This window comes from Hippichthys cyanospilos, chromosome 5 (genome assembly GCF_059441005.1).
Source record: "Hippichthys cyanospilos isolate Australia breed blue-spotted pipefish chromosome 5, RoL_Hcya_1.0, whole genome shotgun sequence".
NCBI lineage: Eukaryota > Metazoa > Chordata > Actinopteri > Syngnathiformes > Syngnathidae > Hippichthys > Hippichthys cyanospilos.
Window position 1 is genome coordinate 15,392,683 of NC_142373.1, and position 26,007 is coordinate 15,418,689.

A 26,007-nucleotide genomic window follows, 5' to 3' on the forward strand; every position below is an offset into this window, starting at 1 on the left:
ATAGATTTTGTAATATTCAACTCGTCAAATTGGTAGCGCCAAAAATTATGATTCAATTTCTGTTTTAGTCTGTAACATAGCTGCTGGGAAAAAAGGCAAGAAAAAAACGCTTATCACTGTTTTCGAAAGGGCGGCTCAGTGAAAAAGTGATGGGCACGTCTGCCTCGCAGTTCAGGGACCCGAGTTCAAATCCACCTGGCTTTGGCCTTCCTGTGTGGAGTTTACGTGTTCTCCCCGTGCCCGCGCGGGTTCTCTCCGGGTTCTCCGGCTTCCTCCCACACTCCCAAAACATGCATGGCAGGTGTATTGAACATTCTAAATTGTCCTTAGGTGTGATTGGGTGCGTGAATGCTTGTTCGTCGCTGTGTGCCCAGCCATTGCTTGGCAACCAGCTGAGGGTGTCCCGCGCCTACCGCCCCAAGTCAGCTGGCCAGCAAGCCTGAGACCCTAGTGAGAACAAGCAAGCTCTAGAAAATGGATGGCCATCACTGAAATAGGAAGAGTATTTTCTTTTGTGAAAAGAAGTTCACTGCACCATTCATTATCACATGAGAATGGCACCCCTCCCCCCCCAACCTTCAGGGAAGCCATGTGATCTAACATTTGTCAGGTACGCGTAGCTGCTGATGGAAAGATCAACACCTTAGTCTCTTGTTGTTGTATCACACTATCATCACGCTCTGCTTGCGTTCCAATATAGAATGGCTTATACTGTGAAAGTGTGACTACAACAAACGACTCGAACACTCATTCCCATCTTTTACTGTCTCGGTCTCTTCCTCCCACTGCGCTGTTAAGCGCCAGAGATGTGTGGCGGTTGATGCCGTAAGCGCCGAGGGACCCCAAATCCTCTTGAGCTCTGCCTAGCACTCATGCGTGCACCCTCCATTAGGCCTGTCTTGAAATTCAGCGACCAACAGATGGATGCTTTTCCATGACGCCTGACTTGTAGCTGCAGTGCTCCAAACAAATAATAGCAGACATGCAAGTTGCAAAATGCCACACTAGAATTGATTTATCTCCAAGCTGTCTTCATCAGCGGTAATCAACGTGTTTCGTGATTAGCGCTCCTCATCCAGATTGGCACGCTCCCATGGCTTGTTTATCTGGGCTAAGTGGCTCGACGCATGACCTGGGCCTGGCAGCCAATTAAGCACAGGAGAAAAAAATAATTAGAAATGAGGCATAACAGGCCTCCTCTCTCGCTACATTTCCTGCTATTAAAAAAAAAAAAAAATGCTTCCAGACCAAGCAGATGGTTCACAGTTTAGAGATAATATCACTTGTTGACCACCCAAATGTGTGGCACAGAGGAGAAAGTCCATTAAGTTGTTTTAAATTGCGTAAGGGTCATTCCAGAATTGGAGGACATTTCACGCCCCACTCATCAGATTTTAAACAATCTACATACGTGCAGTTTCCGAGTCAATGTACTTGTCCTGAGACCAAATCGAAAAAAAAAAAAAAAAACCAAGAGAAAATTACTGTTGAAAATAGTTTTAAATATACCAAATAAGTCTGGTGGATCCCTAAAATGATATTTTCTCTTGTCCCACACCTTCTAACGACCAACTTGAATCCCAATTGAAACTATTCAAATAATGTATTTGTTTTGTTTTTTTTTGTTTTGTTTTATGTATTTCATTGCTGTCTCTTGCAACCATGGGAACATTTTTAATGAACGTAACATTTCAAATTATAATTATTATACATTGAAGGCATGAATAATTCCATAAAGGCATTAACACATTGAAAGAAGATGCTAGGGAGCTGAAATTTTACCCAGATGGTGACAAGATGTCAAAGTTAAACATGGCACGACCACTTAGTTATTACAGGAGCAGAAGTATGCCATTCCTTGGTTAAAATATAGTGAGAATCATGTCAGAAAATGACCCAAAAATGTTCAAATACTGCACAAAGTTTAAAGTTGACAGTTTGCATGTAACATTAACTCATTCAATGCCATTTACGTTTTTTAAGAGTCTGGAAACTAATGTCCTCAATGTACTTAATTTGATACTTAAGCATCTGGGATTTATTGTCCATAAATACGTGAAAATACATCCCTGGCATTGAATGAATTAATTCATTCACCTTATCTTATTTCCTATGATATAAAAAATAAAAAAGTTTTGAAAATGAAAACTTGCAAGTCAGCCTGCGTAACGAAACATATTGCATTTTACAAATCCCCAAAGCTCCAAGGCTCCGTACGGTAAAGAGACAAGATTCATGTCGAGCTCATTTCAACGCAAAATCCATACGTCAATAATCCATGTATAAAACAGATTGCACTTTTGTTCGGTCAATAAGATTGCATGAGCATGCAAGACAAAGCAGGAAGCACACTGACATTAATGCTGTTAGATCACAACAGCACAGAACCTCGGCGAGGTCGGGGCCAGTATGTGCATTTGTTCACATCCTGTGGATGAAAGTGGACAGAGGGACGCAGGTGGAATATGCGAGCGAGCCCCAACCGACACTTATATGTTATACGCCACTTTGAATTCAGAAAAAGAAGAGCACAGCATGAACGCGAAGAAGAGACGGAAAAAGAGAGGTCACACTATTAAACTATAACAAAGACTCATAACTGTCCATGAAGTCAATCGCTGTCAGGAATATAGCAAAGTCAATTACTTCAAATAACGTCATTACTTCAATGTGAAGCGTAAAGGTCATTAGGGAAAAATTCTAGATTTTCCCTAAATGAGCACGTCTATTTTCTGAGGCGGTGGGACCCCCGCCGTGCCAGCCATTTGTCCGATTCACCTGAGTACTAAGTGTAATTCCCCAAATATAAGATGCACCTGCGTTTAAGAAGCACCCTTAATTTTATAATAAGAATAATAATGATATTTTTTCGTCACACACCCTGTAATGACCACATTGAATCTCAATTGAAACTATTCAAATGGAATTTAAATGTCTTTTTTTTTTTGTATAATTTATTTCACTGCTGTCTCTTGCGACTGTAGGAACATTTGTTTTCATAAACATAACATTTCAAATAATAATCATTGTACATGAAACGTGTGTCCCACAACATGCATGCAAACCCTTTTACCATAACCTTTTTGGCACGGTAGAAGAAGACGAAAACAGTGATCACATGACACGCTGGAATCGATATCATCAAACAATTGTCCAAAAGAATAGTGAGAGCAACACTACGTTCTCACTTCTGTTTATCATGTTTTTACAAAAGAGTTAGTCTTACATGAGTCTTTACATGAGTAAGTTTTTCTTCTTGGTCAGCAGTGCAAGCTAGCTAAAAAGGTTGTTTCTCCTCCTGAGAAAAAGCTAAAATTAGCGCAGATGTGCAATCCCGTTACTGCTATTAAAGTAAATGTATTGATAATATGTAGAATATGTGGCAGAAAGTCAGAAATGTGAAATTTTGCTTATCAATAATTTTGAAACCGAAATGTCCTCCAACTCTGGAATGACCCTCAACACATTTGATTTCAGTTCCACTTCCCCTGCCTTCAGCGGAAGGAAAATCATACTTGTAAATCAGTGGTGTCCAAATCCGGTCTTCAAGGGCCGGTAACCTTCATGTTTTCGAGGGTTCTTTCCCCGACCCACCTGATTCAAATCATCAGGTCTTCAGCAAGCTCAGCGGAAGCCTGATGATGATCCTGATCATTTGAATCAGGCGTGTCAGGTGAAAAAAAACAGGAAAACATGCAGGACGGAAACCTCGAGGACCGAGTTTGGACACCCCTGTTGTAATAAAAAGCAGTTGCTGAGTGTGACCACTGGGAGGCGATACAGTGCATATAATCCTACTACAGGCGTTTATAGCCCCCCTGGTTAAATAAAGCAACGCATCTGGGTTGACTTAACGTACAGAATCATAAATTATTATGAATTATTGGAATACCTTTCCTTTTATGGGGAGGCTTGGAAAATATATGGATTCTCATGAATACCACATGGAAACGATTCTCTCTCTCTCTCTCTCTCTCTCTCTCTCTCTCTCTCTCTCTCTTTCGCGCACGTTGACGTTCTTCCCCTCCCTCTATAAGTATCTTACGTCCCTCACCCTGCGTGAAATTCACTTGGTGACAACGCAGCAGTTGGCAGGGCTTCCCTTTCCTTTTTGTCGCGCACAGGCAAGCAAGCAAAAGTACTCCCACCCCCCATGCAAGAACTTGGCAAGAACTACGTCATGGATGCAAACGTGCGCTGCGAGACGTTCTAATTTGAGGTCATCTAACTTTTCAGCAGTAGATGCGAGTTGGTTGAAGAATTATGGATATGTTAGCAGCCAACGAGACGTCCGGCGAGTGTGCAACGACGCGCGTTTTCGAGGCGCACGACGCGAGCGCGGACGCTTCAAATCGGAGCTGCGGCAACGTGTCCACGGCGCTCGCACCTCGAGGTGTGCGGCCAAAAGGTGAGAAAACACACTGAGGTTGATTTTCTCCTTTTAATGATGAGAAGGTACGTGGCAGTGTGACGTCACGCTTCGGAGAGAGACCCCGAGTTTCGCTTGAGTGCAAACCCCCAAACTTTGTTAAATTTGGCCATACTGTACATTTATACTCTGACCTCAACCTGTCAAAACATGTCACCGGCTTGCACAAGAGAATGGCACACAATACAAGCGGAAGGGTGAATTTTCATTGGCACTGATATATATACTAAACGCAATCATAATATTGTGGCCGTGAGTGAAACAATATTTTTCAAAAGCATTGCTGGCAGTTTTTTTTTTTGAGAATACACTTCTCTTTCTGAAGGGGAATTTCATTTGTTCCTTTCTTAGTTTATTTTGGATTTAATTAATATTTTTAGATTCTATAGAGGTACAACAACTAATCAATAACCCATTGATTTCCAAATAAATTCATAAATAAATATTTGGAATAATCACTAATAATAAAAGTCATTTTCATTTAAAATCGTCTGAAATATCAGGATTTTAGATTCTCAATAGTTAATTTTGATTAGTTGATTTTTGTTGTCCTCCAGAGAGGTAATCTAAAAAAAAACGTTGGAAAACATGATCAGCATTTATGGCTAGCCAGCAACTGAATCATAATCAACTCATGTCAGTTTGAAATATGTTTCGGCATAAAAATTCAAACCTGTCGAAAGCCATTTCATCAATTCATCAGCAACATAACTGACAGAATAAAAGACTATTAAAATAATCATTAGTCGTACCCCTAGTATATTGTACTATTATAATGAATGAATTAGTTGGCATATTGGAACATAATAAACATTTGAAATGCTATCCAATATGACAATGCCGGCACGTGAATCCACACATTCAGGAAATTGCATAAATCAATTTACCATATATTATTATATTGACATATTGGATGACATTTAAACACATATATAATTTATTTATTTATTTATTTTTTTAAAGACAAATTCTGTTGCGGACAATGCCGAGGAACTGTAGCCCTACACAGTCTCAAATAATTCAATAGTAGGCAGTACACAATTTCATCATTTGTAAACCCTAAATGTAGCGGCTGCGTTGGCATGAGGCTTAAGAGTGCAAATGAAACCTGGCCGCTGTAGGGGATTTAGCTGGTCAGCTGATCTCACATCTGTACTGTGGCTTGCGTATTTGGGTGTGGGGAGCCCTTTTTCTATTAGGGGCGCTCTCATCTTTTTCGATAGCCCGGGTGACGTTCTATTGGAGTGAAAAAAATGAGGCGATAATCAAACTGAAGGCGGCACGGCGGATTAGCGGTCGGAACGTGTGCCTTGCAATTTGGAGGTTCTGGGTTCAAATCTGAACTTGTGCTTTGCTTGTGGAGTTTGCAGGTTCCGCTCGTGCTTGCGCGGGGCCTTCCTCCACATTCGGAAAACTTCGGTTCGGTGAATTGCTATTTCCTTTATTTTGTTCCTAGGTTTCCCAGCCCTGCGTTGCACCTAACGTAACGATATGACGCCACGCTTGCTAGAAAGACAAATTGGCGCATCTTCTGTATCCCCGCGACTTCATCAAGCAAATCCTGCTATTTTTAACCGCCTCCTTAAATGGACCTGCTTAATTGTCCGCTGATGAAGTGCACAAAATGAAGTGTCTTCTTTAGGAGTGTCGAGAAAGACAATGCAGTTTGTAATCAGCGCTTCATGCTGTTCAAACCACTGATGCCATTCTCAAACCTGTCACACTGGTTCTTTACTTTCTTGTCGTCCTCAGCTCCCACCCTCTATAGCATGTCTCCATTGATGGTGGACAAAAGCTAGAATGCCTTCTGCCTGTCAATCACAGCGCTATGAGAAATTTCAAGTCCCCAATCAACTTAAGTGTGCCGTTGGCATGCCGAGCACCTCGTGTCTTCCGCGCAGCCATAAGGGTGCATACTGATCACGAAGCGGCTTCGGGGTAGGTGAGGCGTAGCCAGCAGGTAGTGTGAATGCATAAAATTGCCCCTCTCACGTGAGGCGTAGCCAGCAAGTGGTGCGGATATGTCACTTCATGATTACAGATGATTTTTGATTGAGTGTTGTTGACGTTCCCTTCGGCACAGCTCCATCTAGTGGATGCATAACGCAACACCAACTGTAGCTTCTATTTGATGCGCCTTATAATTCGGTGCGCCTTACATATGAACCTTTTAGCTGCCGGGAAAGGCGAGTCGAGACCTGAGAGAGTTCTTTTTGTCCAAACGTCATTATTTTTGTCAATCGCTCAATTGGATTGGGTTATTTTGAGCAGTGTGAGCAGGATGGTGTCCTAACTTGGTCTCAGGGAGACTGGAAGAGGGTAACAATAATTGTAATTGTTTATACAATAAAGCACAGTTGATGACAAAAGTCTATTTTTAATGTAGTTTGAAGCAGTCGTCCCTAATCTCATGTGTCGCGGACCGGTTGAGACCAAAAAAATCGATTCATACAGTAGTGAAGCATGATAGGCCTCATGACATCGGCGGGTCTTACTTTTTAAAATGTCATCATCGTTATGAAATCAATCAATTATGGTCCTAATATTGAATCATAGCAGCAGCAATAAAAAAAAGCACAATTTTCTTTGGAACCATTTTTTTCCCCAAACAATTTTAACAACTATCACTTGATAGCTAATGTGCACCTCATAAAATATCCAGTGAGCGTATGACATTAAATTAAGACCCTACTGTCCCTCAGGCACCCTAGAGCGCCTGCATAAAAGAAGCCAAGAGAATATCAGAGCCATCACAGATGCTGTCAGCATCCCTGCGCTCACAGTCACCCCTGAAATGACGCCCCACCGGCTCACGGCCGCCAACCTTTCCCACCACCTCTTTTGCCGCTCCATTACACACCCGCGCCGCGTTTATGGAGCTTACCGAGACGAGCCGCAGACAAAATTAGCATCGTGACGCACGTGCATTTATCGCTCGACCCATCGATATGCTGCATATATTTAATCACCAACAGGTTGTCATGGAGCACGTTGAAAAAGACGGTGCTTGTCTTTAACAAGCATTATGCGGGTCGCGTTGAAATGCGCGACAGCATACGCTGATTGTACGATGCAGCAGAGATGGGCGTTTTGTCAGACGCCGACGAAGGACGGGAATGGTTAAAAAAAAGGCGAATTAAAAATGTTGGAATAGTAATTTTCATCCGTCGTTGTAATTGTCGGGATAGGCGTTACGTCAGAGGCCCGCCACATCATTTTATGTGAGCCGTGAAAGCCAATCATGTACATTTCCACGATCCTTGCTAAACTGAGTTCCAAAATTTGAACTTGGCGTGTATAATGCATAATAAAGTTGAGATTTTGCAATATTTTTTGGTTTGTTTTGTTACAGCAACCCCAACAATAAATCAACCAACTGTCATGCTTTGCTTTTGATTTCAAAACTACTTATCCATGAATTTGTCCATCTAATTAAAGATGTTTTTTATTCAATCCAACAAACAAACATTTGCAATGGGAGTCTTCAGGAAGTTTGATTTCCTAAGTGGGGTTCCGGACTCCTGCCGATGGAACGACGATGAATATTTTCAGCGTGAAAAAAATGGCGGACCGACGATGACAAAAGGGGGGCGGGGCACCGACGACTGTTGGACCAGCAAAAAATGTGTAAGTTGCCCACCTGTCGAATGGTATATTTAGCCACCTGAGATTTGAAAGATTGCTTTTAAACAAAAGAGGGGTGCAGGTGTTCTGAAGGCACACGGCCAATTTCCACAATGAACATCATTTCACAGTCGGGCGGTTGCGCAGACACCAAGCGGAGTGGCTTGGCTCTCTTGTCGAGTGCAGACGAGAGAGAAGGTCTTTAGCGAGTCAATGAAAATAATGATGAGCTCCCCAGGATGAGGGCTGATTGCAATTCATCATGCATCAACAGGAGGGCATTACTTCGGCGATGAGAAGGGGGGGGGTGAACTAAGTGCAGTAAAACTCCCTTTCCCACCGCTGACCCCCAAAAGCCTCAATTCGAACATTTCAAACTAACCCACCGCCATTATCACCTGTGTGTTTCTTTGTACAAAGAAAGAGGGATACCATGGTTGCAGAAAAAAAATTGACAAAAAAAAAAAATACTCAATATTTGAAACATTTCAATGTATTTCTGGATTTAGCCTGTCCAAACAAAGGAGTAGCACCATAGTAGTACCACCGAATTTTCCGCATCATAAGGCGCACTGGGTTGTGAGGCACATAGAAGCTGCAGTGGTGACTGGGGTTGCGTTTTGCATCCACTAGATGGAGCTGTGCCAAAGGGAATGTTAACGAAAAAATCAGTTAAGTCAGTCAAACTTTATTAATGGACAAGAAAGATGTGGAAATTGTTATCTGAAGAATGGTTTTCTGGATGTATTTGATAAAATAGCTTTCTTTTACGTAAACTTGTTTTGTGTGCCTTGTCCTCATATAAATTGCTCCAAAATTTGAGCTAATGTAGCATAGCAAAATTTCAAGGTGTTGTAAACATTTTAATTAAAAAATATATATATTTGTAACTGAAATGCAGAAGTAAAAATTGAAGAATTTACATGGTGATCAAGTCATTCTATTTTTTTCATCCCCCAAAAATGAAAACTTGCGATTTATGCACTGTAAAAGGCGCACCGGATTATAAGGCGCACTGTCAGCTTTTTATTTGCGCTTTACAGTGCGGAAAATATGGCATATGCGACTTTTTTATGAGACAAGTTGGTTGGGAAATAATTAAATTTAATTTGTTAACAGAAGTTATGGAGAGCCTGGGCTGCAAATAAATGCACAAAAAAAAGAAATAGAAAAAAAAGGAATCACATTGTTTCCATGATATTTATTTCCAACGGTGATTTTTGCTGCTTAATTCATTTTCGACAAAAAAAAAAAAAATCAATCGGGAATGATGTGTGTTTACTGTAAAGAAAATATTTGAATTGATTTCCGCTTCGTTAAATAAAAGATGACCATTATCATTCTTTTGTGTAGGCAAATATTCGCTACATCTTCTGTTTTGGATCTCATTTGAATGTGTAAATTGAAATGTTGTTTTCAATTACAAGCGTCAAAAACAGTCTGTACTCGGTGAGAGCTTTCGAGCACCCTCCATTAACTGCTGCGAGTTGCAGTTGATCTTAGTGACACAGCTGAGGTGACATTTGCAGTGCTGGATAAGACACTCATGGTGACATTTACCAATAGCGCCGCCTTACAGGAGTAAGGGTAGAATTTTTTCTTTTTTTTGTTTTTCTGATACGCACGGAGTCAACCGGAATAGAAAGCGTCGTTCTGCATACATAGCGGGAAGGCGGATCGGGAAGAATTCTTAGTCCATAAATGTCAGATTTGTTGAATGAAAAAAGCAGATTAAATGTTAAATATTCATGGACAGACAATGAACTCTATTATGAACTGAGCCCTCTGTTAACTGCGTGTCTAATAAAAGCCTCCGCCCACGATTAATCTTGTCTTGGATGAAAAAAGAAGAGTAGATGTAGTTTCATGTTTTTTTTTCTAGCTAGGTCTAGGTCATTCATAAAGAGGGCAGAGGAACATGAGGCAAAGAGCCACAGATTAACAACCGGCCATTCATCTTCTTTAGCATTCATCCTACTCAGGGTCGCAGGTCACCACAGGCAATACCGACCGAGTATGTGCGAAGGGCATGCGACACGCCGGACTGGTCGTCAGTCCTTCGCAAGGCAACGGATTAGATCATTTGAAGAATAGAACCAAGAAGTGCTTGGATCTCATTTACAACTGCCGTATTTTCCGCACTATAAGGCGCACTGGATTATAAAACGCACCCTCAACGAATGGCCTATTTTTCATATTCAGGACGCACCGCATTATAAGGCGCATAGAATAGAAGCTACAGTAGTGGCTGAGATTGCGTTATACATCCACTGTATAAGATTTCGTTTTGTATAATCCTGTCCCCCTGTTGTAACTGCAACGACCCAGTAACATGTTCAGCAAATGCTCCCGAAAAAATACAGAAGCTCCTCAGCGCATTCTGCTTGGAACGAGTACTGCCAAACAAACAAACGGCAGCTTGTTAATTTGGGGAAATTAAAGCGAGAACTGGAGTCAAACATGGGCAACACGCCAACGTCATTATGTCCGTCCGTGTCATGTTTGCCAAGTGAAGAATAACAGAAAAATGCGCCAGCAAATGCGAAGATAAAAAAATGTGATTCGCTCCACCGTTATAAAGCAGAGGAGCGATTGAGAGTTTTCTGAGCCACCTTTTAATATAAATGTGCTGAGAGTTATCAACAGCCAGGCGGCACACAGGGACGCTAATTGGCTTCGATTAGGCAGAAGCCCGGGCAGCATATTCTGTTCAACATGGCAGAAAGAAAACCTAATGAAGGAACATCTTTTCCATCCAATCACCCGCCTGCACATTTTTCATACACCCCCAGCAGACAGAAAAGAAGAAAAAAAATGATTGAAATGATTTAAAATTTATTTAAAAAGCTGTTATGTCTGTATGGAGTACAACTAAACATTAAGTGAGAGTTACGGGGAATCTTTTTATTATTTTGTCTCTTCTACATAATAATGGCTGGCTTTTTCCATGCGCTGCTTTTATTAGCGCTCATGAAATGGGCCTCGACGTGACAAGTGAACGTTTAGGAGACAAAGGAAGGTTGAGTCGGAGTGATGGACGGGATATCACAAAGCCAGCGAGTGTTGCAGATTTCTGGCTAGTGTGTGAAACTCTGACTACTGTAAGCTTCTCACAATAAGACATTTTTAGGATGGTATAAAGGATGGTATTTTCATAAAAACTATCACAATACGCGATAGTATTGTAGAGTTTTTTTTTTTATCATGCAGCTGATACATTGATATGAGATCATGGCATTTTGTGAATGCCCTTTTCAAGAGTGTTAACTTAGAATTCAAGCATCTAGAACACTACCATTCAGTTTATTTCAATCAATATAAATGTCAAATGCAGAGCGGGTAATAGTCTAAGATAAATTAAAAGTATAGTTCATAATATAATAAACAGGCACACCTCTGTTCAGAAAAACTTAAAACATTTACATAATACAGCCACATTTTTTTTTTTTTTTTTATATGGCTGAAATGGCTTTTGGCCTGTCACATTTTGAAGTCAATTGAAATCTGCCAAGAAATTGACAGCCCTTTGCGTTTATCGTTTCCAACTGAAAAAAAACTGAGTGAGATGGCTTTTTAAATTAGAATATATGTTTGCTGTTTTGCAGCGTTCTTCATACAAATGTGTCATAGGGTGCATTAACGAACCGCGCGTTCTTCTTGAATGCGAAATTTTCCCACCCACATGTCTGTGACATTCAGGTTTGGCAATGTTGTGATGGTTACGATTCGGGGCGAGTAAATGCATAATGCCAATGGAATGTGCCCAAATTGTGCTTTTATGGTCTTTGTGGGGTCCTCTTGAACTTGTGGGGAGCATTTTGGTGGAGGCTCAAGACTGGCTTTTAGACTATACGTTCGAATTGGATTTCAATTGAGGTTATGTCCCCACGAGGATAGAAGGGTTCTTTATGTGTACATATGTGTGTAAGTCCCACCTCGCACAAGTTGACTGACAGGCGAGGGAAAGACGCAGCGCAGTTGAAACAAAAAAGCATGTAATTGGCAAGTCATCAAGTCTGGGAAAAAAAACAAACAAAAACAAAACACTGAAGGTCCATTTTATTTATGGAAGTCGATTGGGTAATTGTGGCGATAGGCCTACTTGTGCCGCGTCATCACACGACGTGTCGTTTCAAACCAAACAGAGTAGCCGCTCCGGTGAGCCAAAGGCAATGAAAATGTTCTCATGCTGAAGTGTTCTCACAGCTTGACCTGGACCTGGACGCTTTTTGATAAGCAAGCGGCGCAGCCCCCGCCATCTGTGCATTTCACATACCATTTGCATCCCACGTGGTCCAAAGAAGGAAATGCGCCCATTATTCTGGTGCGTATGCGCGCTACTGCCCTCAAGGACCAATTTTGAGAGGACTAATCAGTTTGTGAAAATAAATCGATGAGAGCGTAATTGCCTCTCAATCTTCGCTCACGCGACACCCTTGTTGAACGAGTCTACAATTGTGCAAGCTTGTTTTATTTCCTCTTAAAAAATGGTGCAGGAGAGAGAGTCGCCAAATCAACAATGATAATAATCACCAAGCATAGGAGACGGAGACGTCTGCGTCTCTTGAGCATTGGTGTAAAACTCAAAAGATTAACAGGACAAAAATAAGATTGTTGTTTATTTTCTGTGCATTCAGGCTCGAGTAGCCCCGACGACGCTGAAATATTGTAGGCAACGCACGCTTCATCCCTCCCCTCACGGCGGATGGGTACACTTGGTTGACTAAGCCCCACCTAGGGGCAGCGGTTGGGCACCTTCTGGAGAAACAAGTGTTGTACGCATGCGGGGGGTGAAGTGAAGATAACAGTGGGCGCACAACACTTGGATTTGGCTGGACATGATCCAACGGAGCTGATAATGGCTGAGGCCATATAGACACAGCTCTTGCACCCGGGCAACACAAATATATCAGCCATGAATTGATTGGATTATCCATCCATCCATTTTCTAGAGCCGCTTCTCCTCACACTGGTCGGAAGCTTGCTGGCGCCTATCCCAGCTGTCTTCGGGACATTCTCAACCGGTTGCCAGCCAATTGCAGGGGGGGCACAGGGACGAACAACCATTCTTGCGCCCAATCCCTCCCGAATGTGTCCAATCCACCTGCCACACATGTTTTTGGAATGTGGGAGGAAGCAGGACTGCCCGGAGAGAACCCATGGGGGGTGGAGAGCATGCAAATTCCACACAGAAAGGCCGGCGCGAGCTGGATTTGAACTCAAGTCTCTGAACCGTGAAGCGGACATGCTAACCACTCTTCCACCGAATTGCCTTGATTAGTCTAGTCCCTCTCAAATAAAGGGACAGGCGCGATGCCATATTGGGGTGGGGGGAGGAAACGGTTTTCGCATGTGTAATTGCACATCCACAGCACAAGGTGGTGCAGTGGCGCTCTTATTGTAAATCGACATAAATTGCACTTTTGACTGGATCTGCTGAAATCAATCAGCTACTCTATCACAACTGCATTATTTTGTATACCTCCCAATTATAAATATCATCTGACTTGGGATATTATTCCAAGCTTTCTTTACCCAAGCGACGAATATTGAGAGCATAAGAGCATAGAACGTTGCCCTTCGCGCTTCGACAAGGACTTCCAGGGTTACTTTGTCCAAACGGAATCCACAAACTGACAAGGAATGGATTCTGTACTATTTTGTTACCGAACCAGATGAGCTCTCAAATGGCTGTTGGGTACCCGGAGCTAAATGATCTCCATACTAACGTCCTACCTGATTTGTGTTTGTTAGATGACGACCACACGCTGACCATCCTGCTCTACGCGCTTATCTTCTTCTTGAGCGTGTTTGGGAACCTGCTGATTATCGTGGTGCTGACGGTCAACAAGCGCATGCGGACCGTCACCAACACCTTCCTGCTGTCGCTGGCCGTCAGCGACCTGATGATGGCCGTATTCTGTATGCCGTTCACCCTCATCCCCAACATCCTCAAGGACTTCATCTTTGGCGCAATCATGTGCAAGACGGTATCCTACCTCATGGGTGAGATGAGACAAAAGGAAAGGGGAGAAACATTAAAAAATAATAATAATGAGGTGTTACAGTGGGAAAAATATATAAGACTTTTGCGGTGTTTTGTCCACTCCTTTGATCTTTACATTAAAGGCACATCAAAGGGAGTCTTAAAAAAGATGCAAATGAGCTGAAAGTTTACTCAGAAGGTGACAAAATTTCAAAGCTCAAAATGGCATGAGCACTTATTTATCATACTACCAGGAGTGTCTCTTCCCTTGGCTAAAAAACTGCAAGCATGATCTGGAAGAAAATGACCCCAAAATGGGCAAAATACTGCACAAGGGTTAGTCACTTCTGCAATTGTTAGTTTTATATATATATATATATATATATATATATATATATATATATATATATATATATATATATATATATATATATATATATATATATATATATATATGTATAGTATTTTTAGATTTCTGTGGAATTGAAAAAGGAATATCTATTATGTCATAATTAGAGTTTTATGACTTCAAGACTTTCGCATTATGGGCTAAGCCAATCAGCAAAGTCATTAAAAGGTTTGCAAATTTCATAAGTTTGCCGCTACCGCCACCCGGTGGTTTTGCAAGTTGCCGTTGAAAAGAGTCATGCAAAACCAGCGGAAATGCACGATAAAACATGGGACATTGTCAACACGTCCAAAATTGACAATAATTCCAATTTTGAATGGGCTAAATTTGACACCTATAGGGTGTACCTCTGGACCTTGTTTGTAAGCATTTAAGAAGGGACGGCAGTGTGGCATTTTAAACATCGTCATGTTTTGACAACCTACCAATATTTCAGCCCACTTGTGTATGATTATCACATCAAAAACGTCAAAATTTCCCCCATGGATTAAGGGTGCGTCTTATACACAGGTGCGTCTTATATTTAGGGGAATTACGGTAATATTTTTTCAAGGCCGGACCCAATCTAAGAACTGCCTTGTTATCCAAGCTTCAGCGTTAGCTGTCCACATCCAAGGAAGCTAAACAACTAACGCAGGAGCAGGATGGCAGAAATCTAGTCTAATTTCTAAAAATTCTTCAATGTTTCGTATGTTGTGTTTTTGGTAAACCGGGACCTCCGTATCCCGAGGTACCACCGTCTCGGATCTCGCAAGAACGTGGAACTATGCCGGCGAGTGCGTATTTATGACCGCAACAAAAAGTTGCGCCTCCGCCACCTTGACTTTCTCGAGGGGCGCGTGGGCTTTGACAACATGCTTCACCTCTGACTCACACAGCCAAACAAACATTCTCAGTTTGCATTTTGAAGTACGCGAATCAGAGAGGTAAAGAGTAATTTCCGTCTGGCCTTGTCAGGAGGGAAAAGGCAGATGGGATCAGTGTCGGAGGCCGACATGATTTCCTCTTCTTCAGATATCCAGGCCAGCGCGTCCGCCTCGCATATGTTTTTGTAAACACAACACTGCGTCACAGGTTTTGTTTTCACTCGGACTGCAGATATCGCTTGCTTGCTTTTGTTATTTTTTTATAAAGGACCAAAACTCAACAATACTGATAAGCACCAATGGGTCTTGCTGTTCGTCTTAAACAAAGTCAATCCAAAAGATGTATTTTTACGTTTCACCGGGAGTAAAGTTGTTTTAAAGTTCTATAAATATATCCAGTACCACGATTTTATTGGTCCCGCCCACTTGGGAAGAGATTTTTCTCCGTGCGGCCCCCAGGCTAAAACAATTTGACACCTCTGGTCTAGATGCTTGAAAATAAAAATAAAAAAATACGTCTTTGGGATCGAATGAGTCAAATAAGGTTTTGTGTTTCCACAGGTATATCAGTGAGCATCTCTACGTTTAGCCTGGTTGCCATAGCGATCGAGCGCTACAGCGCCATCTGTAACCCTCTGAAGTCTCGGGTTTGGCAGACTCGCTCCCACGCTTACCGCGTCATCGCCGCCACTTGGCTGATGGCCCTGATCATCATGATCCCGTATCCGGTGGTCAGTCACCTGGGCTCCTTTCCGCGACCCGACAACACCACCGCTCACAAGTGTCGTCCCAAGTGGCCCGTCGCCATGGCCGAGCAGTCTTGGTGAGTCCGACTGAGGGGGCGGGGGGGGTCGATTTTACGATCAGGAGTAATTGCTTACTTGAAGTAAGTCGTTGCTAAAATAAGTGATTCCTTTTGGTCATTAAATTGATCAGAAATCGATTAGGTACAAAATTGCAAAAGTAACGGATTACATTAGTAGTTATTTACCGACAGTAATGAACTTAAATCTGAATTCGTTTCGGACGAAAGATTTTAAGACCCCTTTTTAGTCCCCAAAAATGTATAATTAAAATGGGAGTTGATGTTAAAATGAAATAAAATGAGGTTTCGCGGCTTGAATGATCTAAAAATAATGAAATTGATACTTTATTCCCCGGTTGCCGCATCTCGTTTCACCCTCTCGAGTCCTCGTGCTTTTCAATTGAGCCCGAGTATTTTTGTCATGTTGAGTACTTTCAAAGGGAAGAAAAAAAAAATCTCACTTTGGGGAAAAAGATCAATATTATGTTTTCACTTTGGGGCAGATAACGTTTTCATCAAGATGGTTTTGATGTGGCGTCCACTGGGGCGTAAATATTCCCTGTTGTCAGATTTGCGTCCAATCCACTTGTCACCTCCATGACTTGAGCGCCATACAATGTCCTAACACTTCTCCGTTGATGCCCCGCCTGGTCCTGAAGGTACGTTCTGCTGCTGCTTGTGCTGTTTGCCATTCCTGGGGTGGTGATGAGCGTGGCCTACGGACTCATCTCCAGGGAGCTTTACCGAGGCATCCAATTTGAGATGGGCCACAAAAAAGACTCTACAGGTGAGGACGCACGCACAGCTTGACATATGGAATACAGATGACGGAAAGGGGTCGTTCTCCGAGGGCGATGCGGCTGTCAAGGAGTAGACTTAATATAGGAACGTGTCCTTTAAGTTTGATGCTCAAAAGGTTGCATCACCGTGTCCCGGTATTACCATGACAACCGATAAAAACAAGGATGTATTGCTGAGGAATGTCAGTTGGACTTGGGAGATGCAAAAAGGTATACCTGAGCGGAATAAAGAATATACATAGGCTAAAGAGAATGTCAACAATCAGACACCTCTGTCAAACTATATTAATAGACGATCGGAAATGAAAAAAAACCCCTCGGATGTGTTTTTGACACCTATTTGTCTGTCGATTGGATACCGCTTCAGCCTGCAACCAAAATAATACATGCACAGTTAAATAAGTACCTGAGAGACAGTGGCTGAGCAAAATGATCTTTGGAGAGCAAAATACTTTCGTTAGATCTCATTTTCTAAGCAATCCCCCCAGCTTGATTTTGGTCTAGATGAATGCAATTGTGACTGTAAGGATTTCATTAGCGACATCACCGCTATGTGCTGTGGGCGATGAGCGACTATATGTAACTGTCAGTGTACTTACAAGAGGGTCTGGCATTGTCAGTAGACTGGAGGAGAATGTCAGAGGATGCAATTGGCTGGCAGCTGCGGGCACGGACGTCGCCATCTGTTTGTCCTCACATGGAAAGAGGTTGTCTGAAAAAAGAGACAAGCGTGTATTAAAAAAAAAAAAAAAAGGCCTCCAACGTATCTCAGTGGAAATCCGATAAAAGGGATAAAAATTTCCTGGGAGATTTTATGGGAGGTTAATGGAAAATGAGACAAATTTAATAATCCATTAACTACATATATTCTGTGTGCTTTTATTGAAGTGGAACCTCCAAATTAGACAATCCTGTCTTCAAATGTTTCATTTGCAACCATGATTTAACCGTTGTGCAGCGTTTTGATCATTTTTGGGACGCTTTTTTCCCCACATCATTTTGGCTGGGATTTAACCAAGGGATAAACTTTGTGCGTATATGTTCAATGTTTAATCAATCTTCTTTCAATGCTTTCCCTTTGACACGAAATGCCTTTGATGTAAATATCAACATACTGCATAAAGGCTTCAAAATATTGATCAAATCAAAGCAATGGTAACATGCAATATAAAAAAAAGGATATCAACAATGTGTCAGTTCAATCATTTGTTGTTTCCCTGATGGAGATGGTTAAAAGAATCAACTTGAACGTTTTTCCTCAGAGCACCGCGGAATGAAATAAAAATAGTCGCCGCGCTGCAGGGCAGTGCGCAATTTAGTCTAGTCTAGTGGTCTTAGTCACTGGCAAACATAATCAAATATGTTTTCGCACTGTGGAGCCTTGCTGGTAACCAGGGCAACTGTAGGCAGTGATTGTAGGATAAAAGAATGGAAACATGTACATTGTCTTACAATAAAGATCGGAAATAATGGCGTGACTAAATTCTTGCGGCTTATCATTGGCGGGTAACCAATAGAGGCTGTCTGTTACAAGCTTCTAATTGCGTTTGTGTGCTGAGAGTCGTTTGATTGATATTTCTACTTTTGTTATGGAGTGTATCCTATGCAGGTCTATGTGCCCTAAACTATTTCTTGCAACCAAAAACCTGCAAATACTGTATAATGTTTTGTTGACATGAAAAGTTTCTGGATTGAATTTATAAAATCGCGCTTGCGTTTTTGCACCTTACACGCATACAAATCGCTTCAAAATTGGAGCCTATATAGCACATTAAAATTTTAAACAGGGTGTAATAAACATTTGAATCATAAAAAAATACATTTTTTAACTGAAATGCAGAGGTTAAAAATTGAATAAGTTACATGGCAATGAAGCTATTTTATTTTTTCGCCCCCCAAAAATGAAACCTTGTGGTTTTAAGCGCTGTATACAGCGCATTTCACTGTAAGACATTTTTAAGAACATTCTAGGCTTTTAGCCATCGTATAGTGCTGGAAATACGGTAATCAAACTGCTAATACAGTGAGCAGTGATTGGCTGTTGAGTGAGAGGAAAAATATACACTTTTTACTGGTAAAAGTAGCTAAATAAGTTTACTATACCTTTAATAGGTGAGCTACGGCCTTTTGAACCAACTGGAGATAAAGTAAAGTGTGTACAGTGAGCCAGCCAAGATGTGACAAAAAAAAAACAAACAGCCCGTACGAAAATGACTCAAAGCATACCGATGGGAGGAAACCAATCATCTATTAGGAAACAGCTCAATAGTTAATGAATTTAATTTCCTCCACAAGACGAATAGCGCCTCAAGAAATAATTATTCTTTGCCGCCCCAAGCAGATGCGAAGAACGGCTTGACCTCAACAGCTTTGTGCGGCAACGACGACGGCGACGGATGCTACGTCAACGTCCAGCGTCCCTACTCGTTGGAAATGTCCGCGATGTCCGCCTCTGTCAGGACGCCCAAGACGGAGCGGCCGCGCAGCAACACGTCGGAGGCCAAGCTGGACGCCAAGAAGCGTGTCATCCGCATGCTGGTGGTCATCGTGGTCCTCTTCTTTCTGTGCTGGATGCCTTTGTACTGCGCCAACACGTGGCGGGCTTTCAACGACAATTCGGCCAAAAAAGCCCTTTCCGGCAGACCCATCGCTTTCATCCATTTGCTGAGCTACACCTCCGCCTGCGTCAACCCCATCATCTACTGCTTCATGAACACCCGTTTCCGGAAAGCTCTGCTGGCTACCTTCTCCTGCTGCGTCGCCCCTTGTCGCCACCGCCGCCGCCGCCGCGGGCTGAGGGACAACGAGGAGGACGTCATGGCCATGGGACCGTCCATGTCCAAGTTCAGTTACACCACCGTCAGCACCATGGGAACCTGCTGAGGCCCATGGAGGCCGTCCTTATTTGTAAGGGGCAGTTGCGAGGGCGGCGCGGTGTACCGCTTCCGCTTCCTTTATTGAAAACTGTTGGCGTAATGTAGCAACGCACAGGTTTAAATCCATGACTGTGAGAAAGAAAACAAGCAAAATAAATCCTAGCGTTTTTTTTCAATGTATATATACCTCAAGCGATACACTCAAAAACAGAAAGCTACTGTAATTTCTCCGATCACGTCGCCCCCCCCCCCCCCCCCATTTTTAACTTCAATTTGGGCGAATTTTACAAAAAAACGTGATTGTAAGTCTACCCCTGACTTAAGTAGAGCTCATGACTGTCCAATTATAACACACGGTGTGTTTCATTAAATAACAAAAGTAAGCTACTTTTAGACGCATTTCTTCATCGTATATCGAATAATATACCGTTGCAGTTGTGAAGAGGGATGTCGCTCTCTTAGATGATGCAAGGTAAATGGTTGAGCAAACATCTCCTGAGATGAAGAACCCGGTGATAGAATTCCTCAGCATATCTGCACCGACACTGATACTGATGTTACTGTAAATAAATTAAGGGTAAAAAAAAAGTAAATATATATTATAGCAGAGCTTGCGTCCTTCGATTTCTGCTATATACAAAAAAGTTGGAAACCACTTTGGTAAATCATGAGACTGGTCATCTTGGTGGTTCATAAGTGAAGAAAAGAACCTGTTGTGAAACATTTCTGTCACCTACTTATAGACATGATTGTTATCAATGGTAATTCAGCTGCCTTGTGCAATAAGTGCCTGCTTGTTAATCTTGTTCTTGTCGCTGCGACGTTATTGCGGTATTTATGGACTTGGGATTCGTTGCTGTAGATTGAAAAGCTTTCAATCATATGAAATGCAATCTGGAGCTTTGGTCTGATGAGACCAAATTCTGCAAATTACTGAACACAATCTAGTCCATTTCAGTATCAAACAAGGAATAGGAGAAACCAAAAGTATGGCATACCATAAGGCAAGGGTTCTCAAACTTTTTGGAGTTGGGGGACACATTTTTGGAAAGCAAATTTTTCAAAGACCCCTATTGCAAATGCTTTGCATGAACAAAAGAAACAGACAAAAACAAAACAAAACATTTAAGCCAAACATAAGGAAAACAGGGATGAATAAAAATATTTTCCAAGTGTTAATGAAAACAGTGTTTGCGTATATTATAAAGTAATTAACATGTATACAGTAGTAACTTGACTTATGAGTTAAAATTCTTATGGCTGAAAAATGCGTCCGCGACAAAATCACTTTTTATCTTTTTTTTAATCATATCTTTTCCGAAAAATCATTACACATTGCTCAACTTCCGATAGGTGACATCCAAATATGTAGTTATGTGGATCAATAGCGCCTCTGCTGGTTGCCTGCAAGCAGTGCACTCCATTTATCGACAATCGCTTTCAGGGTGGAACAAATTAGCAATCACTTCCACAAAATCCGCATCATTTTTGATTAATTAGTAGATTATGACGCCCATCACTAATTGCAATAGTCTCATGTAATCATCTTCAGAGACGAGGAGCTTTCTTGTGTGCCAAAAATATCTGCACTGATGAGAAGCATAATCCTGGACCAATTTGTACATTTGTTGATCGGCAAGTAATTGATCAGATAATTGGTACGGTAGGTATTTGATTTGGGGCAAGGCTATTGGTTATTGCTCAAGAGGTAAAGGTAAAATGTAGCTTTAGAAACGACGTGGAAGGATTAAATTAATAGAAGAGTTAAATACTGATTTTAAACACACACACATAAAGATCTAGGTTCTTGGTTTTTTTTCTCCATTGCAGCAAGCGGGCAACAATCCTAATATCAAACAACGGCAACAAAGAGTATAATGTAATAGCTGCAATTCCACAAATAAAAGACGAACCCATGTATAAACCGCACCCTTAATTTTGGGGTTGAATTCTAGTATTTTCTGTTATCATGTACAAGATGAACCAACACTATGGCAACAATATAAAAACTACAAAACTACTACTACAAAGCAGAATCAACCACATCTTTCTAAACTCTTCATATTTTCTTGTGTTCATATCTGTACGTTAGATATTTGTTGCGCATTAGGTGGGTTGCAGATTTCCCACATTGTGAGCGGCTGTGAATGCCTCACCAGTGAGGTTGAATGCCCTCCTAGTAATCGCTAGGATCCATTGTCTCTGCACGTGTCGTAATTCTGTTGGGCATACTGTATGGAAAACTATAGGAATGCAATATTGACTGTGTTTATGAGTGACGCAGAGAATGCTTTTTTTCCCCCTCCAAGAGATCTTTGAGCGAATAATTTCCCTGTGGTGTCACGAAGGTTGCGTGATAGCGGCTCATCCACTTGCCACTCACGCTGATATCCTCTTATTAAATTTGTTGTGGCAATTCATGCCGAGCATACTGTACCAGTGCGTGACATGCAAGGGATGAAGAATTGGGTTTTGGGAGTATTCGTCGCAATGCGACACAATACATGGCGTGCGTTAGGAACCGCTGCTAAAATGTCAGTCTTGCTACCATCTGTAATCTGCTGCCGCCACAAAATTAGCTGCAGTTCAAGTGTGAAGGTGTTTTTTTTTTTTTTTTTTTTTAAATAATGAGTTACATGGGATTGCTGAAGAGAAGTGCTGCAAAAACCTGCATATTGTAATTGAGAAACACCTGTGTAATACAAATGTATTGTGTTGCAACCACGTTCAAAACAACTCCCATGATGGTAAGAGTCGGAAACTTTTCAAAGCTTTGAGGGTCCAAATAGGGAACGATATGACATCTCTTTGATTTATTTATTTAGTTTTAAGGTCCCCAAACACAGATCTGTCACCAGATTTGTTTCATACAAAAAAAAGTAGACAAAAAGATGACTTAAAATGTGTTAGCGTTGACTTTCCAATGGGGATGGTCAATGTCAACTCACATTATAAAAGGGGATCGGCACCAGCAGACCTGCAAAGCTAATTAGGGTCAGCGACAGAAAACGGATGAGCGCTCTCCTCGCGCTAATCAGTCATGTTTGTCGGGTGGCAATGAGTTGGCCTTTATGGAGTGGCAAGTCCTCACTCAGTCCTGTCGCTGTTTCAACCCGTCCCTCCTTCCCGTTAGAACCCCATGAAACCTGGAGCATGTGATTGATTTCTCATTCCACCAACCCCCAAGCTTGTTGATCCCCGTGCTTGATGAGGGCAACCGTTCCTTTTAAGTCCCTTTTTTTTCAAATTACTGGTTGCTGTGCGGAAAGTGTCATTGACAAATGGAGCTGGTGCTTTTTGGGGAATGTTGCGAGCGAATGATAAAGATGCCGTTTGCCGGCAGCCCGTAAGACGAGCTAAAGGCAAAATGAACTTTGCGGTCCGGGCTGTGTTTTAACCCCGATATCTGCTGAGGAAAAAACAAAGCAAAAACAAATTGAACAGCCGAATAATAAAAATTCAAAACACAAATATTTTGGCTTATCATTTAAAAGCAATTCCAAGAAGCACCTCAGGTTTGAATAATATTTATATTAAAAAAAATAATAACACAGCGACCAGAATTCAGTAAAACCTAAAAAATGTTTTGTAACAATAAATTATTTATGATTGCTTCAAGATAGCATCAAGTGCCTGTTTCAGCTAACAGCAGCTCGTGTTGGCTGACGTTGTGATGGTAGCATTTTCATTAAAAGAAGCGGGCAGAGTGAACCAACGTCCGAGTCCATCCTTGTTCACACGCTGAAATATTATTAAAACCCAGAGTAAAAACTTAGGACTTCTCCAGCTGACTCAATTAAGAGGGCACCGGTTAGAGAACACATAAAGGTAATCCATTTGATTCGTTTATTAATTGCGGTCCTTTGGCATAAAGTTAAAAGTGGATGCTGCTCAACTTACGGGTATTTATGGTAAAATGAACTCAAACCACGTCGTAAGGAAAAGAAAAACAACTTTGAGCGCATATAACATTACACTGGTTGGGTGTTCACTGGCCGCTCACAGTGTGGGAAATCTGAAACATGCATGACTTAACACGCAACAAATTTATAACTTACGGATATGAACACAAGAAAATATGTAGTTTACAAAAGATGAGATTTAGTCAGTTTTGCTATAGTTTAGACATTTTTGACAGAGTGTTGGCGCGAATTTGACCCCAAGTTTAAGGGCGCATCTTCTACTTTGAGGAATTACAGTATGTTTGTCTAAGATGATTTTGTTTGTTTGTTTTTGCTAACTAAGGGTTCCTTGGAAAATTTGCTTCCTAAAAGGGGTCCCTAAAAAGTTAGCGAACTCCTGGTCTAGAAAGATGAATGTAGAATATTCCGAGCATTTCCCCCATCATATGGCGTGCCATACGATTTCGGCAGAGCACGACGATGAAGATGAAAGTGCCCTTTTTTTATGAGAGTCACGCATACGGGCATTGTTTGAACGTACACCGCCTCCAAGGCGGACTGGGATTAGCGCAACAGGCTTGCAGCAAATGTCAACATGAATACACGCGGACACTCGAGCTTTTTCTGCACGAATCATGTGCATTCCTGCTCGTCCGTGTCTGTTTTATGAATAAACGCGGTGCCACTTTGGATTGAAAATGTTTCCTGTGATGTAAAAGTAATGCATTATCCTGTTTTGTGACGCTGTGTAAAGGAAACGTTTTAGTGATATAATCGACGGTGCGCCATGTTTGCAAGCAGCCTGTCGGGGCCGAAGGCTACGTGAAGACCGAAGAGTTAGGAAAGCGCACGCTGGCGGTCTTACGTCCACTTGAATTGTCCCGCTTGGCAGGCCAACCTCGCATTAAGTGTCGCTTGATTGTACGCTATTGGTATTTTCTCTAATCCCCAGTGTATTTTATATGGGTCAGTGTTGTTTGGGACCAAATGGCAAAGTTGCTCCAGGCTTTGACTTGCCGTCACATCATGGTAACGCGCCGAAGATTAATGTGACCGTTGTCTTTTCTGGAATGGGGTGATGTTGTAAAAAAAAAAAAAAAAAGTGTTTTTTTTTATGTTTGTTTTTTTGTTACAAATGCTAGGCCTTATGTGTTTACATATGCTTGGATTTTAATCTGAATGATCCTCTGGGGGTATATGGAGAAGGTACAACAAATCTCCCTCCAGTAAAGAAGTAAGGAAAACACTCCACAAAGCTATCACCATACAATATGGAATGTTTGTGTACTGAAGTCCGTTTTTTCATATACTGCTGCTTGGTATGTCATATATTTAAAATAAAGTCAACTTAAACTAGACATGTTCGGTAGCATTTTTTTGCAGACTGGAAATAATACGAGTACTCCATTCTTTAGCATTCAGTGATACCAAATACCATGACTAATAGTACCGTATTTTCTGGAGTATTAGCCGCAGCACAGGAAATTGAGCAAAAAATACAGTAATATCACTTTTGATACAACTTTCATTTCCCTTAACCCTTGTGCAATATTTTAACAATTTTTGGGTCATTTTTAATCACATGATTCTGTCAGTATTTTAGTCAAGGAATGGCACACTGCCACGAGTGGTTGTGCCATGTTGAACTTTGATATGTTGTCAGCATCTAACGATTGAACAAAATACAGCACAGGGGTTAAAATGATATAACATTTTTTAGGGCCCATATAAAGAAATACTATCAGTAATGGTCCTCGGTTTTAAAGGTATTAATTTGCTATAAAAAACAATGAAGCCACAAAATTAATTTTAGACAAAATATTCACTTTTACTACTGAATCTGTTTCTGTTTATTACATAATTATTTTGAGCATTTTTTTCAACTAGAGGGAAAAATAATAATGGGGATGAGACTCTTTCCGAAAATTAAAGAAAAAGGGATTTGAGCCAAACAGTGCTGCTCCAGGGAGTTAGCACAACAACAACAGTAGCTTTGCTGGCAGCAGTCAATTAGTGAGTTCTGTTTTGGCTCCAATTGCTTTAAGACATTATGGGTCAATCTTGACGACAACTTTGACGGATTCATCATCTGTTCTTATTGTGCGTGGGCATACGGGAATGAAGGCAAAGCCATTCTACGACTTTACTCGATTTATTTTTCCGCTCACTCTTTTGACGCGTTGCAAGTCAATTCCAATTTATTGTTTTGGTTGACATTATTTTTGTAGTTTAGTGCAGCTCCATCTACTGGAGTGGATGCATAATGCAACCCCAGACACTACCGTAGCTTCTATTCTATCGCCTTATAAC

At 41.5% G+C, this 26,007-nt stretch overlaps 1 protein-coding gene and 1 long non-coding RNA gene across 6 annotated transcripts; one reads left to right on the plus strand and one right to left on the minus strand.

Moving 5' to 3' along the window:
- Nucleotides 1–4,087: 4,087 nt before the first annotated feature.
- Nucleotides 4,088–25,055, plus strand: LOC148423727 (cholecystokinin receptor-like). Its single transcript, XM_088415135.1, has 5 exons — nt 4,088–4,408; nt 13,808–14,059; nt 15,876–16,137; nt 16,779–16,906; nt 19,261–25,055. The coding sequence occupies exons 1-5, from the start codon at nt 4,264–4,266 to the stop codon at nt 19,800–19,802; spliced, it is 1,329 nt and encodes a 442-aa protein (XP_088271261.1). The 5' UTR covers nt 4,088–4,263; the 3' UTR covers nt 19,803–25,055.
- Nucleotides 9,019–19,895, minus strand: LOC148423728 (uncharacterized). 5 transcript variants are annotated; one of them, XR_015865633.1, is made up of 4 exons: nt 19,146–19,895; nt 19,023–19,055; nt 17,519–17,631; nt 16,158–17,287 (listed from the first exon to the last, which is right to left on the minus strand). It is a non-coding gene; the product is annotated as an uncharacterized LOC148423728 (long non-coding RNA). The 5 variants fall into 5 exon arrangements; XR_015865635.1 differs by lacking the exon at nt 16,158–17,287 and adding an exon at nt 9,019–14,052 and having other exon boundaries at nt 19,023–19,895; XR_015865632.1 differs by lacking the exon at nt 19,023–19,055 and having other exon boundaries at nt 19,344–19,895.
- Nucleotides 25,056–26,007: the final 952 nt, after the last annotated feature.

What these genes read in the sequence shown, in the direction of transcription:
- LOC148423727 (XM_088415135.1), top strand. Translation starts at nt 4,264, where the DNA reads ATGGATATGTTAGCAGCCAACGAGACGTCCGGCGAGTGTGCAACGACG. An exon ending in GACGGTATCCTACCTCATGG is followed by an intron (nt 14,060 to 15,875) that starts GTGAGATGAGAC and finishes GTGTTTCCACAG; the next exon opens with GTATATCAGTGAGCATCTCT. An exon ending in GCCATGGCCGAGCAGTCTTG is followed by an intron (nt 16,138 to 16,778) that starts GTGAGTCCGACT and finishes CTGGTCCTGAAG; the next exon opens with GTACGTTCTGCTGCTGCTTG.